Source organism: Amborella trichopoda, chromosome 3 (assembly GCF_054954075.1).
Source record: "Amborella trichopoda isolate Santa Cruz 75 chromosome 3, AtrichopodaSantaCruz75HAP2 v2.0, whole genome shotgun sequence".
In the NCBI taxonomy this organism is placed as follows: Eukaryota; Viridiplantae; Streptophyta; class Magnoliopsida; order Amborellales; family Amborellaceae; genus Amborella; species Amborella trichopoda.
Genome location: NC_142338.1, coordinates 18,782,005 through 18,809,400, shown reverse-complemented (window position 1 = coordinate 18,809,400; position 27,396 = coordinate 18,782,005). Strand labels below are relative to the sequence as shown.

General features: G+C 34.9%; 1 protein-coding gene and 1 pseudogene across 6 annotated transcripts; both read right to left on the bottom strand.

The window, feature by feature from the left end:
• Positions 1 to 988: 988 nt before the first annotated feature.
• LOC18430549 (uncharacterized) lies at positions 989 to 17,679 on the bottom strand. Of its 6 annotated transcripts, none has more exons than XM_020665057.2 (5): positions 17,063 to 17,679; positions 15,133 to 15,507; positions 2,786 to 2,932; positions 2,158 to 2,235; positions 989 to 1,469 (listed from the first exon to the last, which is right to left on the bottom strand). In XM_020665057.2, exons 1-5 carry the CDS (start codon positions 17,396 to 17,398, stop codon positions 1,311 to 1,313), a joined length of 1,095 nt encoding a protein of 364 aa, XP_020520716.1. In that variant the 5' UTR covers positions 17,399 to 17,679; the 3' UTR covers positions 989 to 1,310. The 6 variants fall into 6 exon arrangements, with proteins under 6 accessions (XP_020520716.1, XP_020520718.1, XP_088718349.1 ...); XM_020665059.2 differs by having other exon boundaries at positions 2,158 to 2,230; positions 17,063 to 17,675; XM_088862223.1 differs by lacking the exons at positions 15,133 to 15,507; positions 17,063 to 17,679 and adding exons at positions 4,114 to 4,428; positions 5,271 to 5,694.
• Positions 9,574 to 10,628, bottom strand: LOC148782793 (transcription factor ICE1-like; annotated as a pseudogene).
• Positions 17,680 to 27,396: the final 9,717 nt, after the last annotated feature.

Here is a 27,396-nt window from a genome sequence, read left to right as displayed (position 1 = left end):
CACATTGGCAAAGAACATGGTGTTTCATAAAAGTAGCAAATATATTGACACACGGTTCCATTTCATTCGAGACCAAGTTAAAGAGAGAGGTTGAAATTGTTTACACAAAGACACAAGATCAACTTGCTGATTTTTTTACAAAATCCCTCGAACATGAAATGTTTGAAAAATTGAAATTTATATTAGGGATGACCAAGTTGGAAAATCAAGAAGGGAGGATTTTAGGAATAAGCTTGATTTTGGTTAAGGTTATTTTGGGCATTTAAATACAATCTAAGGAAGGGCAATTTTAGAATTATGTACTAAAATTTCTGCGGTGATCCAAGCTCACAATTCCAAGATTGAGAGAGAGGAGTCCAAAGCATGTATGGCATGCAAATCTATGCAAATCTGGATTTGGAATGCGTGAAGTCCAAAATTTTCTTGTGTTTTCTTGTAAATTCGTTGAAATGCATGAGTTATATGATTAGAGAGGGAAAACTTCACTAGAAAGGTCTAAAAAGTGTCTAGAAAGTCCTCAAAGGTTTATATATCCATGTACTATGTATTTGTACTTAAAGAGTGAAGAAATTGTGTCAATTTGGTCGCTTTTGTGTACGTAAGTACAATTTCACAAGAAAGCCTTCTTCCTCCCTACTTCCAATAATATAGCCATGCTTCTCCTCTCAAGCCATTCTCTTCTAACATCATTTTCTTCCTCGCATTGAGCATGTTTGGGCAAACCAGTACGCAGTGTGTGTCAAGGTCTAGTACCCGTGCTGCACCAAATAACACAGTATGCTTCCCACCAAACTTTTGACCCTTCTCTGGATATAACTCTGATTACACCCTGGTACATCTTCATCAAATTCATAAAGGGAGGACGAGAAATATCAAATGAAAATGCATTGACAAGCCCTTGAGCGTGTGAGATGCCTCATCATTCTCTATTAGTGTTCGGTTTTTGGTTTTCAAGCCTACAAATTGCAGGAAATTTGGACGACAATTGTTTGAGATTATCTAGCTTGATAGAAGTTTGAGTCTTAAAGATAGGACACAAGAAGTTTCGAATACAAACATATAAACTTATGGACTGAGGATTTCTTTTAAATACAAGAAATATGCCTAGAACACTTTATAATAAAGACAAGGACATAGATATAGATGGATTTCATTCTTAAATTGCACCTTGAAATCAGTTTCAAGAGTTTCCTTCCTTGGTAGTGCTCTTTAATCATGTCTTTGTTTCCCAACTGATTTGGTGGTATAAGATACTATTTTTTGGCTCCCCGGGCTTCTTCAATGTGAGATAGTTTGGTTAGTTTTCCTCACTAAAAATCCCTTCCCTTAGCATGTGCAATCTCTTTTTTTAGAGATTCCACAATTTCAGTAAATTGTTGGAATTCCATTTCCTTATCTTGCATCCGTTTGAACTCTTCCCAGGAATTCTTGGCAAGCTCCTGATCTCCAAGAATACTGTGGATGGCAGCCTAAGGTAAGACTAGCATTAGTCTCTTGATGTAAACAACTTGCAAAGTTAACAACTACGATTGCTTGGAAATAACGAAGAATCAGCCTAGTTCAGCTAGAGAGTGAAACAGTTGAAAGAAGAAATATCATTACATTAAGAAGAAAAGGAGAAGGATCACATTATGAAAAAGAAACGGAAAAATTATCAAAATGCAATTCAAGGTTTGAATTATTAGCATATTTAACATCTTGCCCATATTTGTTTATCTAATTTGGAACCACCTATCAGGAGTTTTGCATCAAGTTTCAAATTGCCTGCCAAATGACACATCAAAATGGCTTTGAAACTTATCAAAACACGTGTAAAATGTTAAATAGTTAGCTTCTACATGCAATTTGAATTACGAAGAAATAAATCTTTGTGAAATTAATGTGTGTGTTTTTGGGTTTACAGAACTCTTAAAAATAACTGTGCCTTTTCACAAAGATAACTGTGCCAACAATTGAAAGCATTATTGGCCACCCTAAATTGATAAATCAGGGGGTTCTCTTGTTGTCCAAAGAAACAAGCAAGTGGAATATGTTCATGTTTGAAGGATTAAAGACAAAAAAAAGTAAAACGACAAAAAGGAGTTGCTCAAAATTTCTAAGCAACAGAATAGTTGTTATGCTAGCACGCTCAGATTCAAGGGTAATCTAAGAAATTACCTTGTACAGTGGACGGCGGGGATCTGATATCATCTCGCCGTTAAGGCAGTCGTGGGCTAATGCTTCTTTGTATCTTCCCTTCAAAATAAATGTTATTGGAGATAATTCAAATCCAGTGCAAAATTGTAATTCTTATTAGGACCATTGATTTTAGTTTGCCTATGTCACAATCATTTTTGGCCCTTACAGTTGAGTTTGATCAGTTAGGTCCAAATAAAATTTCGAATCAAACAACATAAGGTTTCAGGTTTCACATAGGACGGCCAAGGAAAATAAAAATTTATTCTACCTTAAGAGCGTGTCCCTTGGCGTATAAATCTATATAGAGTATTGCCAACATGGGGGAGTAGTTCTATTTTTTGGGATCGAAATCAAACTTGAAATGCAGTGTCTCCAACATCCCTTGCTAACCGGTTAAATCCAACCAAAATTCCTTGGGGGGACTAGTTCTTTTTGAAAATAAATGGTTACTTTGTCTTCCGATTTTCGAAATATGTTCATACATCACTTGCTAACCGGTTAAATCCAACCAAAATTCCTTGGGGGGACTAGGTCCTTTTGAAAATAAATGGTTACTTAGTCTTCCGATTTTCGAAATATGTTCATTGGAATGGGGTGAGAAACATACTTGGTAAATAAGTAACTCAACTAAGAGCATTTCCAATTGGTAGGCCTCCTCATCTTTGCGCTCTTTGTGTAACCTTTCCCATGCTGCTTTTAGCATGCGTGATCCGTCCTCTTCTTCCCCAATCATTTCCAATCTCAACGCTTCCCTCTTGAGAGATGCAACAAACTAGAAATTAGCTTCATTATACGGAATAACTTAACCAAAACTACTAAATCATAGTGTGATATGCAATATAAAGAAAAGGGGGTAGATTAAGGACAATTTTAGTTCATGCGATGGACAGTTTATTTACTGATAGAGTTATTTTTACTTAAAGGAGTATTTTTTCAAAATAACCTACAAAACTAGTCCAGGGATTGAATGTATAAGAAAATAGAAACAAAGTTAATGAAGTGAATGAAAAGTATTGAGGGGCCTATGTATATCAAATTTCATACAGGGGTTATGTAATTTGCCATTTTGATAATGTCTAAGTAATAGTCACAACCAGTAAACAACTTGTTTTGAAGAGTAAGTCATCTTAACATGCGACTGTCATAGAGCACGGAGTATGAATTATTAAGCATAGAGAGAGAGAGAGAGAGCCTTCCATCTCGCCATGGATGGATTTCAAATTTTCATGTTTGAAAGCATTTCTAATGAAAGTTCGGGACACAACTCGAACCAAGGTTCCCCTAGGGTACTACTCCAGAATAAGAAACCGGTCAGGAGTTGATTAGTTCATTAGTTACCATATCTCTTCTGTCGTGATTTCACAATAACTACTGTCGTTTAGGGTGGACTCATTGCAGTTTGGAATGATCCTTTCTTACAAATTGCTAAAAGCTATTTCCCCAAATATGGTTCTGATTAGTGTTATTTGGTCCTTAGTGTAGTTTTAGGGATTCTCCACCCTTAGTCAGTAAGCCCTTAACATCATATAAAGAAGCGCCATCATATGCTCAAAGGCTATAACAGGGGTTTAAAAAGTGGGAGTGGGTCCTGGATTGCAATATGAAATATTAAAGGGTTCATAAATTTGGACTGGGAAGTTCAAGTCGGATGCTAGCATCGATACAATATTAAAATAAATCAAATAATGACACCGGGGAATGGGGCAAGTCTGTGGCTCCCTGGAACTGGATGGGTCACCCCATTACCCGTCCCAATCCAAACAATTATAGGATCAAATTGGGTTGTTCCAATCCATGCCTTTTCTTGTAAACACTGGTTGTACCTATTGAATGCCATTGTAGTTTTAATAATAGATAGTCATTGGTGTTGGTGACCGTGAGTGTCCCATTACTGCAAAAACATGAAAAAGACATTCTACTATGGATGTGACATACCTTTTTCAGATCTAATCTACCCTTTTAAATGCATCCGTTTGTGCATCGGAGTTCAAAGATACCTCCTCAGATTGCCTCTTTTGATCATAAGAACCATGAAGATGATTACACAGCATTGATCCCGTGCCTCAATGGAGAGCTTGAGAGTTCTCACCTCACCCCACCCCATTCTGGAAGTTCACATCTCATTATAATGCAGGTCCTGTGATCTAGGGAGATGTCATGTAGATCATATTGATTCCCATCTATGGAATCTCATCCCTCAATGTCCTTGACATTGAAGGCAATTAATGTTGTGTAAGTAGCGAACCAATCCTGCCGACATTTTATCTTTCAAACACCATATTTCGTAGCACACAAGTGTAAATGTACATCCAAATTATGTGTATATACATTATCAATTTATCATTTATTTATTCAATCAGTCAGATACCGCAGAAAACCAATTAGGGACTCTTAGGTCCTTAGCAAAAGTTTTAAACGATGACTTCATGAAAACAGTTTTAAAGAGCGACTTTTTAAAAAGGTCAGGAAAAAATCGCATAGTTTTCATAAAAACGTTTAAAACATGTTTTTTTCATAATACGATATAAATCTGGCAAAAAAATAGCATCTTTTTTAACTTATAATTGTTTTTTTTTTTTCCTGTTTTGTGTATTGCAGCAATTGCTACTTTCATGCTTTTGAAAAAAAAATATTATTTCAAATATAAAAAACCTAAAATAGAAATTTCCATCCCCACTATGTTCTTCAAAGCCACAGTTGCAGATTGAATGTATGAATTTTTTTTCCTTTTTTTTTTTAAACTTAAACAAATAGATGCAGATTTCAGTATTAATATGGAAAATCATTGAGTAAATGAAATACTGTTTATAGCAAATCATTTTGTATAGTAAATCATTGTGTAAAGAAAATCATATACATGTAGATTTATGTGATTATTTGTGATAATTGTTTTTATGAAAATACTGTTTATGGCACAAATTAGAGCTTAAAACATAGTCTTTTACTGATGAATGAGAAGCAGAGAGTGTGACTACAGGACCAAATAATCAATATTTTGCTTTTGACGATGTGATAACCAAGATAAACAATACAGTGTAAATTGTAAACTTACAAGAGCAAGCAATTCTACATATCGAATTAGTTCCCCATACCTAATCCTTCAGCTCTGCTTGGTGTTTCCCCAACAAAATAGAAAACGCACTTCCTTTTCTCTCTCTAAAAATCAGTTAAAGCCTCTTGACAAATCAGTATAGTTAGGGCTTTCTCTCAAACAATATCCCAAATCAGAGAGGAAAGCCCTCTTCAAACTATCCCAAATCAGCATCCTATCTTCCTTTTCTCTATCTAAAAATCAGTTTGGGCCTCTTCTTAAGGCTTGTGAAGCCCATGACGTCTTCTTTCTTCCTTCTTCTCTCTCAATAAACCCTGGCTATGAGCCCAGCCCTATTTTCTTCTATTCTTTCTTCCTCCTCTCTCTAAACCGTAATCTTCTTCCCTCTCTTCCTTCTTCCTCCTCTCCCTAAACCGTAAACAGGGACATGTGAAACCCAAAATTCTACGAGCCTCTTTTCAATTAGAGAAATTTATAAAACTGTAACCATATTTATAGAGTGATCATAGTCACCTAGTTAAATCCTTGTAATCAGAAAACAATTTTTGTTTTTTTTACCAGTCAAGGTTTGTTGTTTAAGTATTTAATGAATAAATTTATATAGTACATTTGTTATCATACTATAGTAAAAGTACTTAATAAATAAATTTATATAGTATATTTCTTTTTGGTATGTAATAAGTAGGTGTGATGTTTCTTAAAGTATTTAATGGGTAGATTTATATATGGTACAATTTTTTGGTATATACTTGTTAATTATGAATTTAATATTGAATGATTGCATGAGAGTCACGGGGCATCTAAATTAGTGGAATTAATTATATTAGTCTAGTAAAGTTCTTATAGGTGAATTAGCTATTGATGGCTTTGACATAATTTTTATTTTATAGAATTTCAAAATTTGTAATATTATAAATTTATCATATTTTTTACTCCGATATTTTGAGCTTAATTCAATATATTAATGATATCTTTATATGAAGTATTTTGAGGATCCGTATTTTTTATCCAATTTTTTCATCCGACTTTTTAAAATAAAAACAATTTGTTTCCGATTTTATGATGAGCCGATTTATTGACAATCCCTGACTTGCTAACTATGGTCCTAATTAAGCTCAGTTATGGGGTTTGCCACCATTCTATTAGTGGGATATTATGACAAGATTGCCTCTTCCTCTCAATGACACCTCACACATAGTGGCGTCAAATCTCTACATGCTATGTGTTATTGTAATCATAGTTAGCAAGTTGGGGAATAATAAAATATTGACATACCAAAACATCGGTAATAAATCAGTTTCATATAAAAAAGTCAGAGGAAAAAATTGGGTAAAAAATACGGATGGCTAAACAATAAGGTAAGTTATAGAATCATAAATATTTTGGTTTTGGTTAAAAAAAATGCAGTGCAAAAAAGTCTATGCCGCTTAGTGAGTTTAATACTTATGAGCATATTTTTGTCATGAAGCTTTTCTTGCTAATGTGGTTATGCATCTCATAACATAAAAAAATTATCCACAGTCATGTCATGGGGTTTCTCACTCTAATGTGGCTTTTCCTCTCATGACTAAGATATCAAAGAAAAAATATCCCATTTGGGAGTTCCTAACTTAGATATTTTTTAGTCCCATCAAATCTACATACTTTGATAATATTCATGAACTCAATTCCTTTGTTAATGGGTCTACAATTATATCTAAAGATGGCAAATAACTTACAGTCATTTCATTCTTTCCAATAATATGATAAATATAATGATAATCAATTTCAATGTGTTTACCCTTAGAACTATAAGCTCTATTTCTAATTGAAGAAATAGTAGCCTGATTATCATAAAAAATTTTAACAGGTATGTCGGCTATATCCATCTACAAATCATTTATGAAACATTTCATCGACACGGTATAAGTTGTAGCAATGCTACAAGCAATATACTCTGCTTCCATAGTATACCGAGCTACACAACTTTGTTTCTTGCTAGACTAAAAAACACATCTACCTCCAAAGAGAAATACAAATCCTGAGATTGATTTTCAATTAGTTGGGTCTCTTGCAAAGTCTGCATCAGAGTACCCAGTAACCTTTACGTTGTAAGCAGGGAAGCACAACTTGTTATTTTTAGTTTTCTGAATATATCAGAGTATCCTTTTTACGACTTTGCCAATAAGTCATCCCATGATTACTCTGAATCTACTTACAAGATCATATGCATGACTCAAATCAGGTCTTGTACACAACATGACATAATTTATGCATCTTACAGCTTGAGCATATGGAATTCTTTCCATTTCAGTTTTGTCACTATCATTTAATGGATACATTTTTCTTTAACAATTTCAAGCCTTTACAAACGGGTGTATCTATGGACTTTCAATTTTTATTTTACATCTCTTCAAAATACTTTCTAAATAATTTTCTTGAGATAAACATAGAAGTCTCGAATTTCTATCTCTTGTTATCTTAATGCCCAATACATATGAGGCTTATCACATATCTTTCATCTTAGAATGGGAACTTAGCCATGATTTGGTATGGTTAATCATATCAATATCATTACTAGCTATCAAAATATTATCTATATGCAGTGACAATATAACAGAATTGCATCTACTATTATAAACATATACACATTGTTTAACCTATTGGCTACATAACCAAATTCAGTGATTGCCTAGAAGACTATTTTAGACCATATAAAGATTTCTTAAATTTGTATACTTTGTCTTCTTGGCTTTTAATTATATATCCTTTTGGTTATATATATATATATATATATATATATATATATATATATATATATATATATATATATATTCTTTTAATTCTCCATTTAAGAAAATTGTTTTGACATCCATCTCGAATCTATATCATAATAAGCAACTAATGCTAAGATGATCTTAATAGATGAAAATTTTGACACTGAAGAATAAGTCTCTACATAATCTGCACCTTCCCTTTGGGTGAATCCTTTTGCTACCAAAACAGCTTTATATTAATTAATAGATCCATTTGCATTAAGTTTTTTCTTTAGGATCCATTTGTAGCCAATGTCTTTTCTATCTTTAAAGAGGTCAACCAACTCCCAAACTTGATTTCTTTTAATAAAATCAAGTTCATCAACCATGGCTTGAGTAAGTCATGTGAGTTAATAGCTTCTTCGTAGCTTTGAGACTCACCTATTGAATTCTCACTCATTGAAGAATAATTATCTCCATGCATAAATACATAAAAAAATTTTAATAACAATTGTACATGGGTCTCAGAAGCGGTCTCATACTTTTAAGATAGGGCACCCATCATACTTAAGTTGTAGTGTGATCCTAAAAGACTCTAATTAAATCAACTTCCATAACATAGTAGTCCTAGCTGCTTTGTCATCGACTAACTATTTGTCAAGTCGTCTTGGCTTGACCATTGGCACTAGGCTCTAAAATTTGGTAGCTTTGTATCTAGAACATAGTCCACCCTATATTGGAATACAATCCCCTCATGTAACCCGCATATTTTATGTGAATTTTCTCTTAGAAATAACTCAAATGCCTCACTAATATAAGTCTCTCTCTTTATTTTCTCTAGCTAAGGGGGGGGGAGGGGGGGGGGGGGGGGAGGGGTGGGGGCTCTCACAAAAATTATCTTTTCTCCCCATATATTAAATTTGAAGAGGTGAAACATGTTTCTCACATATCTTGATATATAGGCGTTCTAACCTAGAACCAAGTCCAAGTTTAATGCAAGCTTTCATTTCCCTTTTGCCAAGTGGAAACTGAAATGGTGTCGACAATCTATACTCATCCACAGACACTGGGAGATGAGTTGTTCTCTTCTTTCTATGCCACCTTTTTCTTAACTGGAACAATTACACATCGTGAACAACCGGGTTAATATAGATGATGGATATTGAAAATGAGTACAAAAATACTAAAGAGAAAACAATATCTATAGTTTTCTTTTCTTTTCTTTTTTAATGCATAAATCATGCTCCCATGGGAGAAAACTTACATTTCTCTCTCAGGCTAATGACCTGCTTAAGAGAAATTGTTCATTTAGATTTTCTGTAGAATCACTAAGTTGAGTATTTTCAGAAAATACCTCAACAAAAAACAATTGGACAATTTGTGCACAATACTAGGGTGTAATTCTTTCATACAGTTCAAGGATGCATATTGAAGTTCTTGTTCAGGTGGTCCCTTAGAGAGTAGGTCACAACATCATATTTTGGGCTCCTAAAAATACTCTTAGCTAGGGTATACCCAAGGTAGTAAATACATCCTTTGCTACCACATGAGCATATGTTCTTTTGAGTTTTTTATTTATTTATTGAAGTGTACAATACATATCTTGTGTCTCGAAAATGGCGAAAATACGATGTTATTGTGTTGACATGACACCTAACAAACGTCCATTTCTCTTTGTATAAATTTCCATCATTCACCTACCAAGTAATCAAAATCGTAACCCTCTAGAAAAAAATGCAGAAATTAAAGTAGAACTTTCTTGGAGTGTACCTCAGCTTGAAAGACATCCAAAGCGAATCCATTGAGGTAGCTGATGATTGCTTGCTGAATGTCGAGCCCAAGACCGTCAAGCGCTCTCATTGTAGAGAGGACAAGGCTTGGTCTCCTAGCACAAAACATGTGTATGTTCACTGCTCTCCCCATTGACACCTACACCTCCTACTCTTCTCCATGTCGTGTAAAGGATGAACTTTGTTCAAGTTCACTGCCTAGTCCTAATAGCCAACCTGGTGGCGGTGATAGTAAGCAATGGGTGGATGTTTACAATCCTAATAGCCAACCTGGTGGAGGTGTAGTAAGCAATGGGTGGAAGTTTGCAGTAGAAGGCGGTGAAGAACCAGAAGGCATTGATTGGAGTTCATTATGAAGGTCAATGATCCTTTGTAGAAGCTCCTTCAAGTAGTCTATCGCATCTATCGCATTTCCCAGAATGGAGGCTCTATCCATCTTGCTGATCTTGGGGACAACGGACCGGAGCATATAAAGCCGATCATTGAGCTTCTTCCTACGCCTCCTCTCAACCATGAGATTTTCTTCTCTTTCCCTTTTGATCTCCAACCCCAACAACTCCATTACCATTACTATTATTATTGACACCACTACCCCCCTTTTGTAAAAAGTTCACAATTCTTGTCGATCTTAACATCAGTTGGCTCATCAGAATCATACTGTAAGCCAGACCCATTAAAACTGTTAAGATTTTTGAGAGCATATATACACAAACATTGAATGGGGAGAGAAGAAGAGAAAACACAATATTTATGTGATTCAAGCCAAAGTCTTACGTCTACGGATCCAAAGTTCCAACGGGCTACATCTTCATTGATTTTTGGATGACTGTTTACATTAATAAATACCTCTATATATAAAGGACAATCACACAATTATAGGAGACAAACATGGTATGATTCTTGAAGATAGAGGCAAATGGTAAGAGGCTTTATCACCAAACTAACTTGATGACGAAGTATCTTTGACTTTGTCTCTTCTTATCTTCAAGACTCCTCCTCAAGTTGGTGCACGAACATTTAAAGCGAAGTGCCTACTTGCCAAACTGAAACTGGAACTAGAATCTTGAAACCAAAAAAATTGTCAAAAAACTTGCACTGCTCTCACGTGCTTGAATAGTCTACAAGAGCGAAGAGATGTGATCCTGATAGTCTGCAAGAGTGAAGAGATGTGATCTAGGTAGTTTGCAAGTGTAAAGAGATGTGATCCGGGACACGTATCACCAAACTTGGTCTAAAGACCACTAAAAGTGCTACAAAGGCAGGAAACGAATACTGAAGATCGGTGAAAACTTCTCCTTGAAAAATCCACTAATCATGAATGTGCTCCCCCTGACGATGTCACTACAATAATGGTATGATGAAGTCCTCTGTTACATGGCGAGACGCTAGGAGCAAAAAACGCATGAGACAATTGAAAAATACACGAATACCGGCAAGAACTGATGTTCTTGTCCATGTAGCGATTACATTAGAGATGTTGACTTCATCTCTACTCATCTCATCTCCATATCTCCTTTACTCACCCCCTCAAGTTGGGTGTGGATACGAAAAAACACCCAACTTGCAAAATACATTTTTTTTTTTGAGTGTAATGATATAAGAAAAAAATGTCAATGAAATTGGGCTTCTAGATTTTTTTTCTTTTACACTTCTAGATTTTTTTTTTTTTAAAGAGAATCCGAATTTTTAGAGATAGAGAGAGAGAGATATATATATATATAGTCAGGGTATAAACGATGATTGAGAAGGGAAAGGAACACTGCAGAAGAGGGATGATTAAAATAATGGTGAATGCGTAAACACGGTGTAAGAGAGTGAAAAAAAAGTAGAGAGAGAAACTGAGCAGGAAAAAGGTAGGCGGTGGAGTGATGGTGCCAAGTGCGAATGATAGAAACTAGAGAGAGAAACCACTGCGTGAGTCATAATGATTTTGGGATTTCTTTTTCTTTTTCTCTTTAGGGTTGCAGGCTTCACTGGAATAATCCACGTGCATCAACTGCTCCAAAACTTGCTACACCATTGAAAAGTTACGATGCTGATGTTGAAGATTTGGAATAGGGACTTTCACATGTTGTTGACAGTTTTGTTCAGAACAACACCTCCTTTGATGGCATTGGTGGTGCCACATCATCTGTGGAGTCTCATTCCCATATCGTTAAGCTTGCCTCACTTGATTCTTTTGATTCTCAATGGCAACAACGTCTGGATCTAGGAGAGTTTATGATTATGATATCAATGGTGGAGGAAAACATCACAAAAGGACGATATGTAAGCTGCAACAGAGATCAGATCTTTCTTGCTCTGATATCATGTTAAGATTTGTATGAGTATACATGCATAGACATTGAATGGGGATAGAAAAAGAGATAACACAATATTTTACGTGGTTCAGACCAAAGCTCTACGTCCAAGGATCCAAAGCCCCAACGGGCTACATCTTCACTGATTTTTGGATGAATGTTTACATTAATAAGAACTTCTACATATAAAGGACAATCACACAATTATAGGAGACAAATATGGTATGAATCTTGAAGATAGAGGTAAATAGTACGAGGCCTTATCACCAAACTAACTTGATGACTAAGTAACTTTGACTTGGTCTCTTCTTATCTTCAAAAATCACTACCCTCCTCTATCTTCTCCTCATCAGTCTTCTTTCTCTCTAACTCCTCTAAATACCCATTTGGCGAACTTCTCTTTCTCTCTCTAAAAATGGCTCTCTTTCTCTCTCTAAATATGGTTCTCTTTCTTCTCTGCTGAAAGAGTTTTGTTAGAGAAGCCCATTGGGAACTCAAGCTAAAGAGAAGAGAGACACCAGTGGGTTTTCATTTGGGTTTTCCTCTCTTCTCTTTGAAACCCTTGTATAAAAGAGCAAAGAGAACATGGACTTGTTGTCTACTAGACAGAGAGAGACGTAGAGGAATTTTGAGTGAAGACAAGACCTTTTGAGTGAAGACAAGACCTTCAGGCGTTGAACAAAGAGAAAGCGGGTGTGAAACAAAGCAACAATTAATCAAGAAATTTAGACTCAATTACAATCAATAAGCAAGACCCAAGTAAATGATCAACAAGATTCTCAGAAAAAACAAAAACAAAAATTCAAAGAAGAATACTACTGGACTAGATTGAGATAAATATGAGAAAACCAATTTCATCCATTTAACTCTTTATTATTTTAACATACCTAAGTTTTTATCAACTCAGACACCAAAATTTGATAATAAAGAGAGGAGGCAGAGTTGGGAATACGAATGGGGATTTCAATGGAGCGTAGATGTGAGTGTATAAGGGTGCTGGTGTCAACGGAACATGAAAGAGAAAAGGAGAATGGAGTTAAAAAATTTCTGACTGCTAAATTTGAGGTTAGAAAATTTTTACAACAAGATATACGGGAATGGCAAAGCACAATATCAATGTTATTGTAAATTAAACTCAGGAAAAATAAGATATAAACACTAATAAAAAAATGTAAGATAAAACCTGCTCAGATACCAATGTTAGACTATTGATGAGCAGATGATGAAAATAATACCAAGCTCCCAGGATTAATGGCAATGTCGTAAGACTGTCGATCCCAGATGTCAGGTATGCTAGAACAATTAGAACTCTATATTTTGTTGTGTACTTCTTCTCCATAGCCATTACAACCTTTCTTAAAGAGGAATGGGATGAGGCTGTTCTCCAACGTTCGGCTTTCTTTTGGAATCTCTGAGAAACGTGACCCTCTAATCATAGGACCCGTTGGATAATGGCATCTTCTCTCTTTAAGAGCACTCATTTTTGTTAATAAAGATAAAATGTACGATGAAGATAAAGAGAGTGAAAAATATGACACGTTTAATGCCTCATGGCCACCCACACGTACCAACACAATGTTCCTAACTTGGATTGCTTTGGTAGCAACTTGATAAGTCTTACAAAACATCCTATTGTACCCACATCATGGTATACATAAGACTATCCATTGTCATGGTATACAGGATTATTCACTCTAAACCAGGTGGAGTGATTTTTGGTAAATAAAGTACAAAAAAAATAGAACCAATAACAATCAAGAAAAATAAAGTAGGAAAAAAATGACAGAAAAAGAACACCCAAATTTACTTGGTTCGTCACAGATGTGACTACGACCATGGACGAAGATGATTGATGTTTTTTCACTAGAGAGAAAAAAACTCATACCTAAGAGAAGAAATCTAATCTCTCGCATGCCTCTTTCTGTACAATTTTCTCTATCTACAAAAATCCAAAAGCTTCCCCTTATTTTCCTTGCACACAACATAGAAGATCGATGCTTCCCCTACCATCCAGCCATCCAATTTTGCTCAAGGGAGCCACTCACCGTTTGATCATAAATCCAATGTCTCAAAGTATTTTGTTTTTTGTTTCTTTTATAAAAATTGTATGAATATGAAATGAGCCATCTTAGAGAGAGATTTCACCAAAATGAGCCCTCATTTAAACTTTCAAGAATATTTTGGTCATTTGATTTTGTTGAAAATATTTGTTTTATATTTTTTGCTATTGCGAGCTTAATAGAAGATTGGATGTCCAAATTTCGGTGTCAAAATAGTTTATAGAAAAAATATTAGAAATAAAATAGTATAGAGATGTGACATTGCGATTGGGGCAATCTTAGCCCTCCATTCAGAATGGAGGGCTGGATAAGGGGAAATATATAAGTTTTATGTTGTAGGAGAAGGATAGAAAGATTGCCCTTCTACTTTTAGGGAATCTTGACTTTTATCTTTTTGTATAGACCCACATGTCCATGGTAACCCAACTAGGACTAACCTAAACGATAGTCATTCTAAATAATAGGAACTATCCCAAAAAAAAATGGAAACCCAAAGTGAAAGGACAACCAATCCTATAAAATAGGGATAGGTGTCGTCTCTATAAGGTTGTAGCCTTAAACAATCCAATTAAGAAGCACCTCCAAATTTTATCATAACTTGTAATTTGGTGTAAAACATTCCTAGGATTATGTGAAAATCTATTTTCTTATCTAATTATAAAATTTTAAACTCAAAAAATGGTTAAAATGAAGTTGATCTATAAAAATATGAAAATCTTAAAAATGGACGGTCTAGATACTGTGTTTCAAGATGCAATATTTCTAGGACTCAAAATTTGTATTTTTTTTCATATTCATACATCTCGGTGTCTAGAGGGTTTTTCAACAGTAAAACAACATTCTCCGGTGGATTTTTGAGGTGCATCTATAATTTTACACTTTAAGGTTGCAACCTTATATAAACTTTTTCCACTAGGGATTCAACGCAATTATCAACATTTTCATGGCAATTCTGACTAAGAATAGATAAAGATCATAAACGGTTATTAAAATCTTAAACATGAAGGGGATACAGACCTGCAACTGCTCAAAGTTTGGGAGGTCATCCTCTAACAACTTTCCGAATTGATATTTGGCATTGGTAAGGATATCTGGCTCCACAAGTGCTTGTTGGGCGATGATGAAACATTGCAAAGCAGGTTTTCCTCCTCGCAGTGTAGCCATTGAGAGACTCCTTTGGAACTTTACGTTCTCTTCGGCTTTCTCTTGATTTTTCTTTCCATTTCTTATTTTGAACATTACTGTTGTAAAAGTTGCTACCATTGCGATCATGACTAGAGCAACGATTTTCGGGTCGGGACCTCGATACCCTAGTCTTAGAACTTGCAGAGGCAATGAATACCAAGCAAAGGAATTTGGTTGGTAGAGAGCTTGTATGGTTTGGTTGAGAGCCTGGATGATTTTTATGCAGGGAATGTTAGTCATGGCAAAGCTTTGCAATTTTTTTAGGTGTGCAAGTAGGATACATTTATTGGCAAATGAGACCTCTTTTGGAAAACAGAGAAGGATATTTTGGGTTCATATGGTGTCATCCATGTTGTCATAGTAATATCATGACCATGAGTTCATCACCATCCTCTCAATGGGTTGGATGGTGAATGAGGAGTTGGGTCTAGGAACCAAAGATGTCATTATTTGAATTTCATCCCCCCATTCTACATCAATCACTCCAGCCTATTGACTTGAAGCATATGTTATTTGTTGTTATCACGACCATATGGATCTTAATATGTATTCCACTTTATATAAAGGAGTACGACAAATTTTTCTATAGAAACATGTGAAATCTCCCCTCGCCAACAGTTGGAGTGATATTGCCATGGATCCATCATCGATATCCGATTATGACCACTTGTAGAATGCAGTTCTGCCTGCCCCATGGAAATGTTAATTTCCGTTATTTATGTATTGTTATTATTTACCCATTTGGGAGCACCTACATATATTTCTTTTTATATTTTTGTTAGTTTCGGGTTTGCGGAGGTGGTATATCTTTTGGATTATTTTGTTTTGGGATTCGTATTATGATGTATGCCTCTTAACAACATAATATAGAAGGCCCCTACTTTTGGTAGGAATTAAGCCTGCCCTCGGTAGGAATTGAGCCTAGGACGTAACATTACAAATCGTCAAGCGCTAATCAATTAAGACCACGCTCATTTCCTGCCATTTCCACTCAATCGACAATGGAGAGATGCTGTGCTTCAGCTTCAGCGGAGAATGGCAGTGTTGATCAGTTTACAAAAGATCTACTCATCTCCTTAGTACATTGTTGAGTATAGATGGTTGGAATGACATGTAACATTCTGGTTTTACGACATTTGTATGGTGCAAAATCGTTTCCCAACTGCCTTTGTTCCAGGCACGGTTGATATGCGGCTCGTACACTAAAAGTTCATCAAAATATTTGACAAGACTTTTGAGTAGTTGGGCCTATCAATTTTTTATGTCAGGCAGTTGAGAAGAATTTAACATCTTGCTAGCATATAGAATTCTACCAAAGTTATTGCTAATGCCAAAAGATGACATTTTGTAAGCGGAATTTATTGGTGGTTATTTTTTCCCCTGGGTAAAATATGCTCATTTTCATTATGAGCACAGAAAATTTTCCAGATTTAATTTGTAGGTTTTTGGTTTCTTCTAGAAAAGATCATATCAGAGGAAATGATATAGAGGGAAATGCTAGAATTTAGGGAGGAAAGAAAAGATACAGAGTAATAGAAAAACAAGATAAGGGGAGGGCATGAATTAGTGCGCTAGATTTTAAAGAGGGTATTAACTTAATATACCATCCATTGCAAACCACCCACTTGAATTTGAAGGCAGGGGAAAGAAAACTGCTCTCTTCACGTCACGAACTGGTGTACAGATGCATAAATTGTGCAAATGAGTGAGTGCGTGCAAGCTCGCGCTCACGCGTGTGTCATAGAAAGAGAGAGGCGCCTACCCCAATTTTTTCCAAGTCCACAGATTTCAGAGACTGCGACTTGTCATCTTCAGAAAAAACCACTCGAAGAGTCTCTAAGATTTTCATCCCATCTGATGATTCTTGAAGACTAGGTTTCTTGTCAGCTATATCATCTGTCTTAGGATTCGGTGACTTGGATCCTGAGCTGATGTTCTTAATATTGCAACATATTATCTTGATCTTGGGCCTAAGCCACAGCGGTGAGTTCTTCCTTCGATAATATTGATTTGTTTTTGTGAAGCATGTGGGAGCTATGGCTGGACTAGCACAAAATAAAGGCAGTTGGAGACCTAGGATAGTTGCTGCTGTTTCCATACCTATCGAGCTATAGACAACAAGTTCCTGTTATGATCTGTGAGCATATAAGAATAAGGCCTGCACCTAAATGCTAATGCCCCATTTGATAAGAGCCAAATAAAACACAATGAGGACCATCTCTCCCCGAAATATTGCTTTCAATATGTTAAATGGAGGGTGGGTTGTTATGTTGAGGCATCTGACCCCCTAACCACCGATGTCTCGCCAGTTAAGTCAATGGCATCGTAGGGCCGTCCAAGCGGGGCTCAAGGTTACGTGTCTTTCACTAACAACTAAACTCAGTGCTGTAGATTACTAATTTATGAACATCACAAATTTAATAGGATATTTTCCTTTTAATGTTAAAAAAAAAAAAAAGTGAGTAGAAAAGATATTCAAAGGTGTAAATTTTGAAATTATGGGCTAAAATGAAATGCTTGTAGAAAAGCTTGTGAAGAAGGTAAAGAATCGTGGGGAAATAATTTCATTCTGAAGTTTTGCCTGTGACACACCTTTTGCAAATAGAGGACATATTATTTCCCTCAGAAAGAAGCAAAGGTTTTAAGGATGGTGAGGAATTTTCTTCTCTTTTGTTCGTGGAGAGAAAAGATGATTCCTCTCCATCAAGCTTCTTAACTACATTTTGAGATTTTATTACAAGGTCGATTGACATCTTTGCTTGAAAGGTGGAGGAGTCACCTATTACTCTTGGTATCTAAGACCAATTATGTGTCATTTTGTAGAACAATTTGACCTAAATTTTAGAGAGCAACGGCAATTTTTCATATATATTATTCGCATGCGCAGGTTCGGACACACGCACATATAAGTAAGAGAGAAAATATCAATACAAGTGCTAAATTATTACAAGTTCCAGCTTAGTCAACCTCTTATTTAAAATTCAACTTGCGCTATGCACGTTATATTAAATATTAACCATTGAAATAAATTTGCAATTCTGAAACAACATTATTAAAAATATTATAAAAAATGCGTATACGATTATAGGGCCCGTTTGGATAGAAAGAAACTAGAAATCTTGGACATTGGAAATCCAAAGAAATATTAAATGGATAATTTGTCTCTCTCTCTTTAGAATTCTCTAATCACCGCTTTACTCTCTCTCTAGATTCTTCTGTGTAGGTTGGTGATCTCTAGAAATCTCTAATCACTGCCTCTCTTTCTAGATTCTTCCTTAAGCTAAGGCGGTGGTAAAAACCGCTAGAAACTTATAGAAGGGCGGTTCACAAGCCTATAAATAGTGCAGGGGTACCTTATTTTGGGTGGTCAAAAAATCATGGATAAAAAACCTGACTAGCGTGGTCCTTCAATACATGTTATTTTGTTGTATCCATGTTATTTTATGAAATAGTGAAATATCCTTAGATAAATATTGCTTCCTCTTCACCCCTATCTTCGTTCTTTGCTATTTTCCAATTAAATTACCATATCAACGCAATATACCCCTGCTATTTTCCAATTAAATTCCCAATATTTGGCATCAAAGCGATACCCCTGTGCTTCTTTAAAAAAAAAAAAAAAAAACTATTCCCTATGGCCTCCACTTTAGGTATGAATTATACCCAAAACCTAATTCATATTTTAGATGGAGAAGACTATGAGTCATGGAGTCTCCAAATGAAGACTATTTTTATCTCACAAGATTTGTGGGGGCATTGTAGAAGAAGGCTATTTAGTGCCAGAAAATGTAGCAGCGTTGGAATCATGGTCGCAGGCCACGCAGAACGACTACAAGGAAAATAAGAGGAGAGATGCACAAGCCTTGCTCTTCATCCAACAAGCGGCAAGTAAAGCCATATTTCTTCAAATAAAAATAGCTTCAAAATCAAAAGAAGCATGAAAAATTTTGAAAAATGAATTTCACGGATCTGAAAAAATATTTTTTATCAAACTCCAAAATTTATGGAAAGATTTTGATAATTTGATGATGAAAGATTGTGAAACAATTCATAATTTCTTCACTAGAGCTGCAGGAATAATAAATCAGATCAGATGTTATGGGGAAGATATTTCTGATAAAAAAATAGTTCAAAATTTTTTAAGAAGTCTACCTGCAAAATTTGACCATGTTGTGACTGCGATAAAAGAATCAAAATATTTATCTAAACTATCTTTGCAAAAATTAAGTGGGTCTATGAAAGTACATAAAGAAATGATAAATAGATTTTCAAATTAGAATATGGAACAAGCTTTTCAGTCAAATGTTACAATTCCATAAAAGAAAAATTTTGAAGAAAAACGAGATAGTGGGACATTTCAAAATTATCAAAGAGTTCATGGAAGACAAAATTTCTCAAGAGACCAAGAAAGAGGAAGAGGCAGAAATATGAATAGCTAGAGAAAGATAAAAAAAATAGATCTGAATCTTATTGTATTATTTGTAAAAAATCAAGGCATGAATAAAAAATTGCGGATATAAATGTCAAAAAAGCAGAATCCCAAATCACTCTCAAAGGAATTGCTGGTTTCAAAAGAAAAATCAAATTCAAAAAAATGAAGCAAATTTATTTGAAGATAATAATACAAGTCATATGTTTTATTTAGGTATGAACGCCCAACAAAATTCACAAGATGTTTGGTACCTGGATAGTGGCTATAACAATCATATGATAGGAAATAAGAGTAGTTTTGTTGAAACAAATGAAAAAGTCATTTCACAGGTCAACCTAGGAGATGGAAAACTTCAAAATGTTGAAGAAAAGGGAATAATTGCCATAAAACCTAGGGGCCTGTGCATGGATTTTAAAGCATGGATTCTTAATATCTTAGATATTGTAAAATCCACCATTTGGATTGTTTAAAATCAGGAAAATGAAAATCATGGAAATAAGACCTTTTTTTCCATGATTTTATTTCCACACCAAAACCTGTTTTTTTGCATTCAAGGCCCAAGGATTTCACTCATTGGCTCCCTCAACTTGAAACATAGGGACCATTTGGTAGGTACGAAAATTTTAGAGAGAGAACCTATCTAAATTTTTTAAAGAAAGAAACTATCTCAAAAATTTTAGAGAGAAAAACTATCTCAAATTTTAACTTTTAGAGAGAGAAAGTATGTTAAAATTTTAGAAAGAGAAAGTACCAAATTTTGTAAAGAGAAGAACTATCTCAAAATTTTAGAGAGAAATTATCTCAAATTTTAACTTTTAGAGAGAGAAAGTGTTAAAATTTTAGAGAGAGAAAGTGCATGCAAATTTTTAGAGAGAGAAACAATCTCAATTTTTAGAAAGAGGAAATACTTCAAAATTTTTAGAGAGAGAAACAATCTCATATTTTAATTTTTTGGGAGAGAAACTCTATCAAATTTTAGATAGAGTACCTAAAAAGTTTTAGAAATAGAACCTATCTCAAAAAAATTTAGAGAGAGAAACTATATCAAATTTTAAGTTTTAGAAAGAGAAATTATTCTTCAAATTGTATAGAGAGAAATTATTCTTAAATTTTTAGAGATTAACTATTATAAATTTTAGAAAGAGAAATTCCAAAATAAAAGTCTAGAGAGAGAATATCTCGAATTTTGAGTTTTAGAGAGAAATTATTTCGAATTTTGAATTTTAGAGAGAGAAAATATATTAAAATTTTAAAATAGAAATTATATCAAATTTTGCAGAGAGAAACTACCTAAAAACTTTTAGAGATAGAAACTATATCAAAATTTTTTGATAGAGAAACTATCACAAAATTTATATTTTAGAGAGAGAATGTATATTAAAATTTTAGAGAGATAAACTACAACAAATTTTAAATAGAGCAAGTACATGAAACTTTTAGAGTGAGAAACTATCTCAAAAAATTTTAGAGAGAGAGAAACTATCTCAAAATTTAAATCTTAGAGAGAGAAAGTATCTCAAATTTTAAACTTTAGAGAGAGAAAGTATATCAAAGTTTAGAGAAACATTATATCAAATTTTAAAGAGAAACTATTTCAAAATTTTAAAGAGAGAAACTATCTCAAACGTGAAGTTTTAGAGAGAGAAAGCTTCTTAAAATTTAAGAGAGAAACTATATCAAATTTTAGAGAGAGAAAATAAATATTTTTTTTAGAAAAAGAAATTATCGTAAAATTTTTAAAGAGAAATTATCTCAAATGTTAACTTTTAGAAAGAGAAAGTATCTTAAACTTTGAGAGAAAAACTATATCATATTTTAGGGACAGAAACTACTTAAAAATGTTTGAATAGATAAACTATCTCAAAATTATTGAAGAGGGGAGCTATCTCAAGTTTTGAGTTCTAGAAAAAGAGTATCTTAAAATTTTAGAAAGAGAAACTATATTAAATTTTAGAGAGAGCAAAGCACCTTAAAATTTTAGAGAGAGAAATTAACTCAAAATTTTTAGATAGACAATTTCAAATTTTAAATTTAGATAAAAGTATTTTAAATTTTAGAGAGACAAACCTATCTCAAAAATTTTATAGATACATTATCCCAAATTTTGAGTTTTAGAGAGAGAAAGTACATAAAAATTTTAAAGAGAGAAATTGTATCAAGTTTTGTTACCAAACAATGGACATGGAAGTGCTTGCAAGGAATCTATGAATTTTGTATAGTTTATCCAAACAAGAGATTTAAGGAATCCATGACAAAAATCCTTGATATTGAAAATCCATAGATTTCTTTGGATTTCAAATATCTAGGATTCCTAATTTGCTCTTATCCAAACAAGCCATAAAGGAGGTTGCCCTAAATTTATTCATGATGATCTTTATGTTCCTGGCTTGAGACAAAATATTTTAAGTGTTGGGCAATTGATGAAAAATAGGTATTCAATCAATTTCAATAGAGATGAATGTATAATTTTTTATAACAAAATTCGACAGACCATAGCCAAAGTAAAAATGACCACAAATAAGGTATTTCCTATGGTCATGCCAACATGTGAAAATTATGCCCTGAGCTTTGAAAATATTGATAAATCCTACCTATGGCATCTTATATTTGAGCACTTAAATTTTCAAAGTCTAAGATTGAAGGGCCAGAAAAGTATGGTAACCGTATTATCAGCAATAAATAAAGAAAATAAAATATGAATATTGTATTTATGGAAAATTATATAGATTAGCATATCAGAATCATCTTGGAGAGCTAGAGCTCCATTGGAATTGGTTCATGTTGATATTTGTGGACCAACTCAAATAGAAACCTTTAATAATAAAAGGTATTTTCTCTTAATTGTTGATGATTACAGTATGATGATGTGGGTATATGATGCAGCCGTGCCCCTTTGTGATTGGGCCAAAGAAGGGTGGCAGAACCCAAGAGGGAAAGAAATGGCAATGACGTAATAAGGAGAAATTATTAGGGTTATTTATTAGGATTATTTTAATTATTCTTTTGTTTAGGGAGTGCATAGGGATAATTAGCAGGGCGACTTTAGAGTTTATATTGTGTTTATCTTGTATCGATTGAGTTAGTTTGAGGGATATAATTAGGATAACGGTAAATTTAGAAGAGAGTTTATCTTTATCAACAATAACCAACTTGGGAGGTCTTTTTGAATAAAACATGAGAGAGAAAACGTGGCTATCTAGAAGCTCATGGATATGAGAGAGAGAGAAAATATAGATAAATGTAGAGAGAGCTTTTTATTAGTTATCTTATTTTAGTCTATTTAAAGGGACATCTCCTTTCATTGTAAATCAGTCTATGAATTGAATAAAAATTGGTCTCTTGAAAGATATTGTTTTGGGGGTGGATTTCCTTACAGACCTTTGAGAGAGGGTATTTTTCTCTTAACCTTCATTCTTTTTATTGTCAATTTTTTGGTTTTGTTATCTCCCTGTATCAATTGGTATCAAAGACAGGTTCCGATGGCTTCACAAGAGACACCCCTCGATGCATTAAAGGTATTGACTAGATTAGTTCAAGCCCTAGCAGAGAGAGTAGACCAATTCATGCTTGTAGCTGCGAAAGTCGATGAGCTTACGCAAAGGTTCACTCAGCTTCAAGATGGAAAGAATCCGGAGACCGACGTTGGAACTCAAGGCAACAGAGATGAAAGAGGTATGCATCTTGTTCGTAACCAACCTCGGGTGGCCCCTGCTAATAACGAATTCAATGAACGAATTCTTTGGTTGTTGGAAAGAGAAAGAGAACCTGGAATAAAAATTGATATTCCTGAGTTCCATAGTCAATTGCATGTAGATGATTTTCTTGATTGGCTAAGTAAAGTAGAGAAAGTGTTTGAGTACAAAGATATTGCAGATCACAAAAAAGTAAAATTAGTAGCCACAAAATTTTCTAGCTATGCATTGGTTTTGTGGGATGATTTGCAACATGATCGTCTATAGGGCGTGGAAACCAAACTTCTCAAAATTTTCCAACTGGGCTAAATTTTAATATGGGGAGAGGTGGTATTGGGAGATGGTTGAGAGCATCTAAAACACTTCGTGATAACACACAAATAGTGTGTTTCAAGTGCCAACAGCCTGGACATATGACATTCAATTGCCCCTCACGGCAACCCATGGTCAAAGTTAATTTAGCTGAAGAAAATTATGAAGAAAAAGTTGATGAGGGATACACCTATGAAGGCCAATGTGATATTGGGACGAGTCAGTCTTATGAAGGGACTAGGCCTTTCAAAGGTGAAGTTGAGGATTTGTATGGAGATGAAGAGGATGAAGTCTTAGTTGTCCAGCGAACAATGTTATCAACCCCAATACCTAACGACGATGAGAAGTGGCTGCCACATAATATTTTTCGAACAATTTGCACATCAGGAAACAAGTTATGCACAGTACCAATTGATGGTGGGAGCAGTGAAAACATTGTTCTAAAGAGATGGTGGCTAAATTTCAATTGGAGGAACATTAGCACCCACGCCCATACCACATCTAGTGGTTCAAGAAAGGAGGTGAGGTACCAATTTTTACTCGTTGTTTAATCTCTTTTTCCATTGGAGCTAATTATAAAGATAAAGTGTGGAGTAATGTAGCACCTATGGATGCATGCCACATATTACTTGGTAGACCATGGCTTTATGATCACGATATGGTGCATAAAACTAGGCCAAACACTTATTCTTTTGTTAAGGATGGTATTAATATAATACTCCACCTTATGAAGCAACTTCCTGCACCCAAATCCACTAAAGAAGAGGGTTCAAAGTTGCTTAATGTTCAAAAATTAAAAGGGACAACAAGGATACAAATGTGGTTTATGTATTGGTTGCAAAAGAAAATTCTGCATCGACTGCAATTCTTAGGTCTCTTGAATCTCTACTTGATTAGTATAAAGATTTGATGCTTGAAGAATTTTCTGATGGTCTTCCTCCAATGAGAAATATAGAACATTACATTGACTTGGTGCCCGGATTTAGCCTACCAAATTTGGCACATTATCGAATAAGCCCCATGGAACATGAGGAGTTGCACAGACAAGTTATTGCATTGCTTAAGAAGGGATTGCTTCGAGAAAGCATGTCACCATGTGTCGTCCCTGTATTAAGATGATCATGTAGGTTAGCGCTAAAAACCAAGATATCATCAAAATAAACCACAACAAATTTACCAATAAAAGGACGAAGTACTTCAGTCATTAGGCTCATGAATATACTTGGTGTATTAGAAAGGCCGAATGACATCACAAGCCACTCATATAGTCCATCTTGAGTTTTGCATGAGTTTTTCTATTCATCTTCAGGTCAAGTCCGAATTTGATGGTACCCAGTCCTTAAATCAATCTTTGAGAAAACCTTGGCTCCATTAAGCATATCTAACATATCATCGAGCCTATGTATGAGAAATCGGTACTTGATTGTAATTTTGTTGATTGCCCAACTGTCCACGCACATCCTCCATGACCCATTTTCTTTTGAACAAGTTTTTGATGTGTTAAGGAAGGAATCACTTATTGTGAATTTCAAAAAATGCTCATTTATGATAAACAATGTCATCTTTCTGGGGTATGTTGTTTTATCCGAGGGAATTAGGGTGGATCAAGAAAAAGTAAAAGCCATAATTGAGTGGCCGGTGCCAAAGTCACTCACTGAGGTGCGTCCATTTCATGGCCTAGCGACCTTTTATCGTCGATTTATCAGAAAGTTCAGCAATCAAATAGCACTAGTGACTAATTGTATGAGGGCTGGAAAGTTTTCATGGATCCCGCTGCCGAAAGATTGTCACTCTAATTAAACAAAAGATGATGCAAGCACAAGTACTCGCCTTACCAGCTTTTTCTAAGGTGTTTGAGATTGAAACTGATGAATCAAATGTTGGCATAGGGGCAATTTTAAGTTAAGAGGGACGACCATTGGCCTTCTTTAGTGAGAAATTAAATGATGCACGTAAGAAGTATCAGTTTATGACCTCGAGTTTTATGCAGTGGTGCAAGCCTTATTTATAACCTCGAGTTTTATGCAGTGGTGCAAGCCTTACGCTACTGGAGGCACTACCTGATTCATAGAGAGTTTGTTTTATACTTAGATCATGAAGCACTCCGGTATTTGAGTTCTCAGAAAACGTTGAATGCGTGACATGCTCAGTGGATGGCCTTCCTTCAAGAATACGCCTTCTTATTAAAGCACAAGGCTGGAACCCAAAATAAGGTAGCTGATGCTTTAAGTAGAAACGTAGTGATGCTTAGAACTTTGTCTATGGAAGTGTTGGTGTTTCAAGTGATAAACGATCAATATAAAGTTCATCCAATTTTCAGCAAGGTCCTTGAAAGGTGTGTTGATGGGCGAAACCCTATGGGTGAGTATCTCGTACATGATGGTTATTTATTAAAAGGTGTGCAGTTATGTATACCTGATTGCTCCCTAAGGAAGAAGATAATCATGGAGCTTCATGGTGGGGGCTTGGGTGGACACTTTGGGAATGACAAAACTATGGCTATGGTTGGGGAAAAATATTTTTGGCCACGTATGCGACGAGATGTTGATTGATTAGTGACCCGATGTCGAACTTGTCAAGTATCTAAAGGTCACACATAAAATACAAGTCTTTATACTCTTTTTCCTGTTCCAGATGCCCCATGGGTTGATATTTCTATGGATTTTGTACTTGGACTTCCACGTACCACAGGAGGTATGGACTCTATTTTTGTTGTTGTTGATCGATTTTCCAAAATGACACATTTCATCCCTTGTAGAAGAACTATGGATGCTACACATATCGCAAATCTCTTTTTCAAAGATATTGTAAAGCTGCATGGTGTTCCTAAGTCTAGTACATTTGATTGGGATACAAAGTCTTTAAGTCATTTTTTACGCACTTTATGGAAGTACATGGGAACCAAACTTCAATTTTCTAGTGCCTATCATCCTCAAACAAATGAGCAGACCGAAGTAGTGAATAAGAGCCTTGGTAACCTCTTGAGAAGTATTGTTGGTGATAACATATCTCAGTGGGACCTCGCTTTTCCTCAGGCTGAGTTTGCTTACAACAGTTCAATAAATCGATCTATAAAAAAATCACCATTTGAGATTGTTAATAGGCGGACGCCTAATCGTGTGTTGGACCTAGTGCCATTAGTCATGCCAAACAAGATAAGTGATGATGCCAATGCTATTGCTGAGCCTATTCGAGATTTGCAAGCCCAAATCAAGAAGAAAAGTGAGGAGAGCAATGCAAAGTATCAAAAAGCCTCAAATGAGCATAAAGAGAGAAGATTTTCAAGGAGGATGACTTAGTGATGGTGTATTTGTGAAAGAAAAAGTTTTTGTTGGGAACCTATGATAAACTCAAGCCCAAGAAAATCCTTGCCGCATGGGAACAATGCATATAAGTAGAATTACCAAAGGCATTGGATATCTCCCTGATATTTAATGTTGCTGACTTATTTGAGTTTCACGAAGACCCTCTAGAAGTCGCAGAAGATGTAATTCATGTGATGAAAAAATTACCAAGGAAGAAAGATGATGAAATTGAGCAAGTTTTGAAGACTAAAAGCTTTCAAACTCGAAAGAGTTCCTATTGCCAATTTCTAACCAAATGGAAGGGCAGGTCATACTCTGATAGCACGTGGATTTATGAGCCAGAGTTCAAAAGAGT

What these genes read in the sequence shown, in the direction of transcription:
- LOC18430549 (XM_020665057.2), bottom strand. Translation starts at nt 17,398, where the DNA reads ATGGAAACAGCAGCAACTATCCTAGGTCTCCAACTGCCTTTATTTTGT. An exon ending in TGGACTTGGAAAAAATTGGG is followed by an intron (nt 15,508 to 17,062) that starts GTAGGCGCCTCT and finishes AAAATCATCCAG; the next exon opens with GCTCTCAACCAAACCATACA. An exon ending in CCCGCCGTCCACTGTACAAG is followed by an intron (nt 1,470 to 2,157) that starts GTAATTTCTTAG and finishes GTCTTACCTTAG; the next exon opens with GCTGCCATCCACAGTATTCT.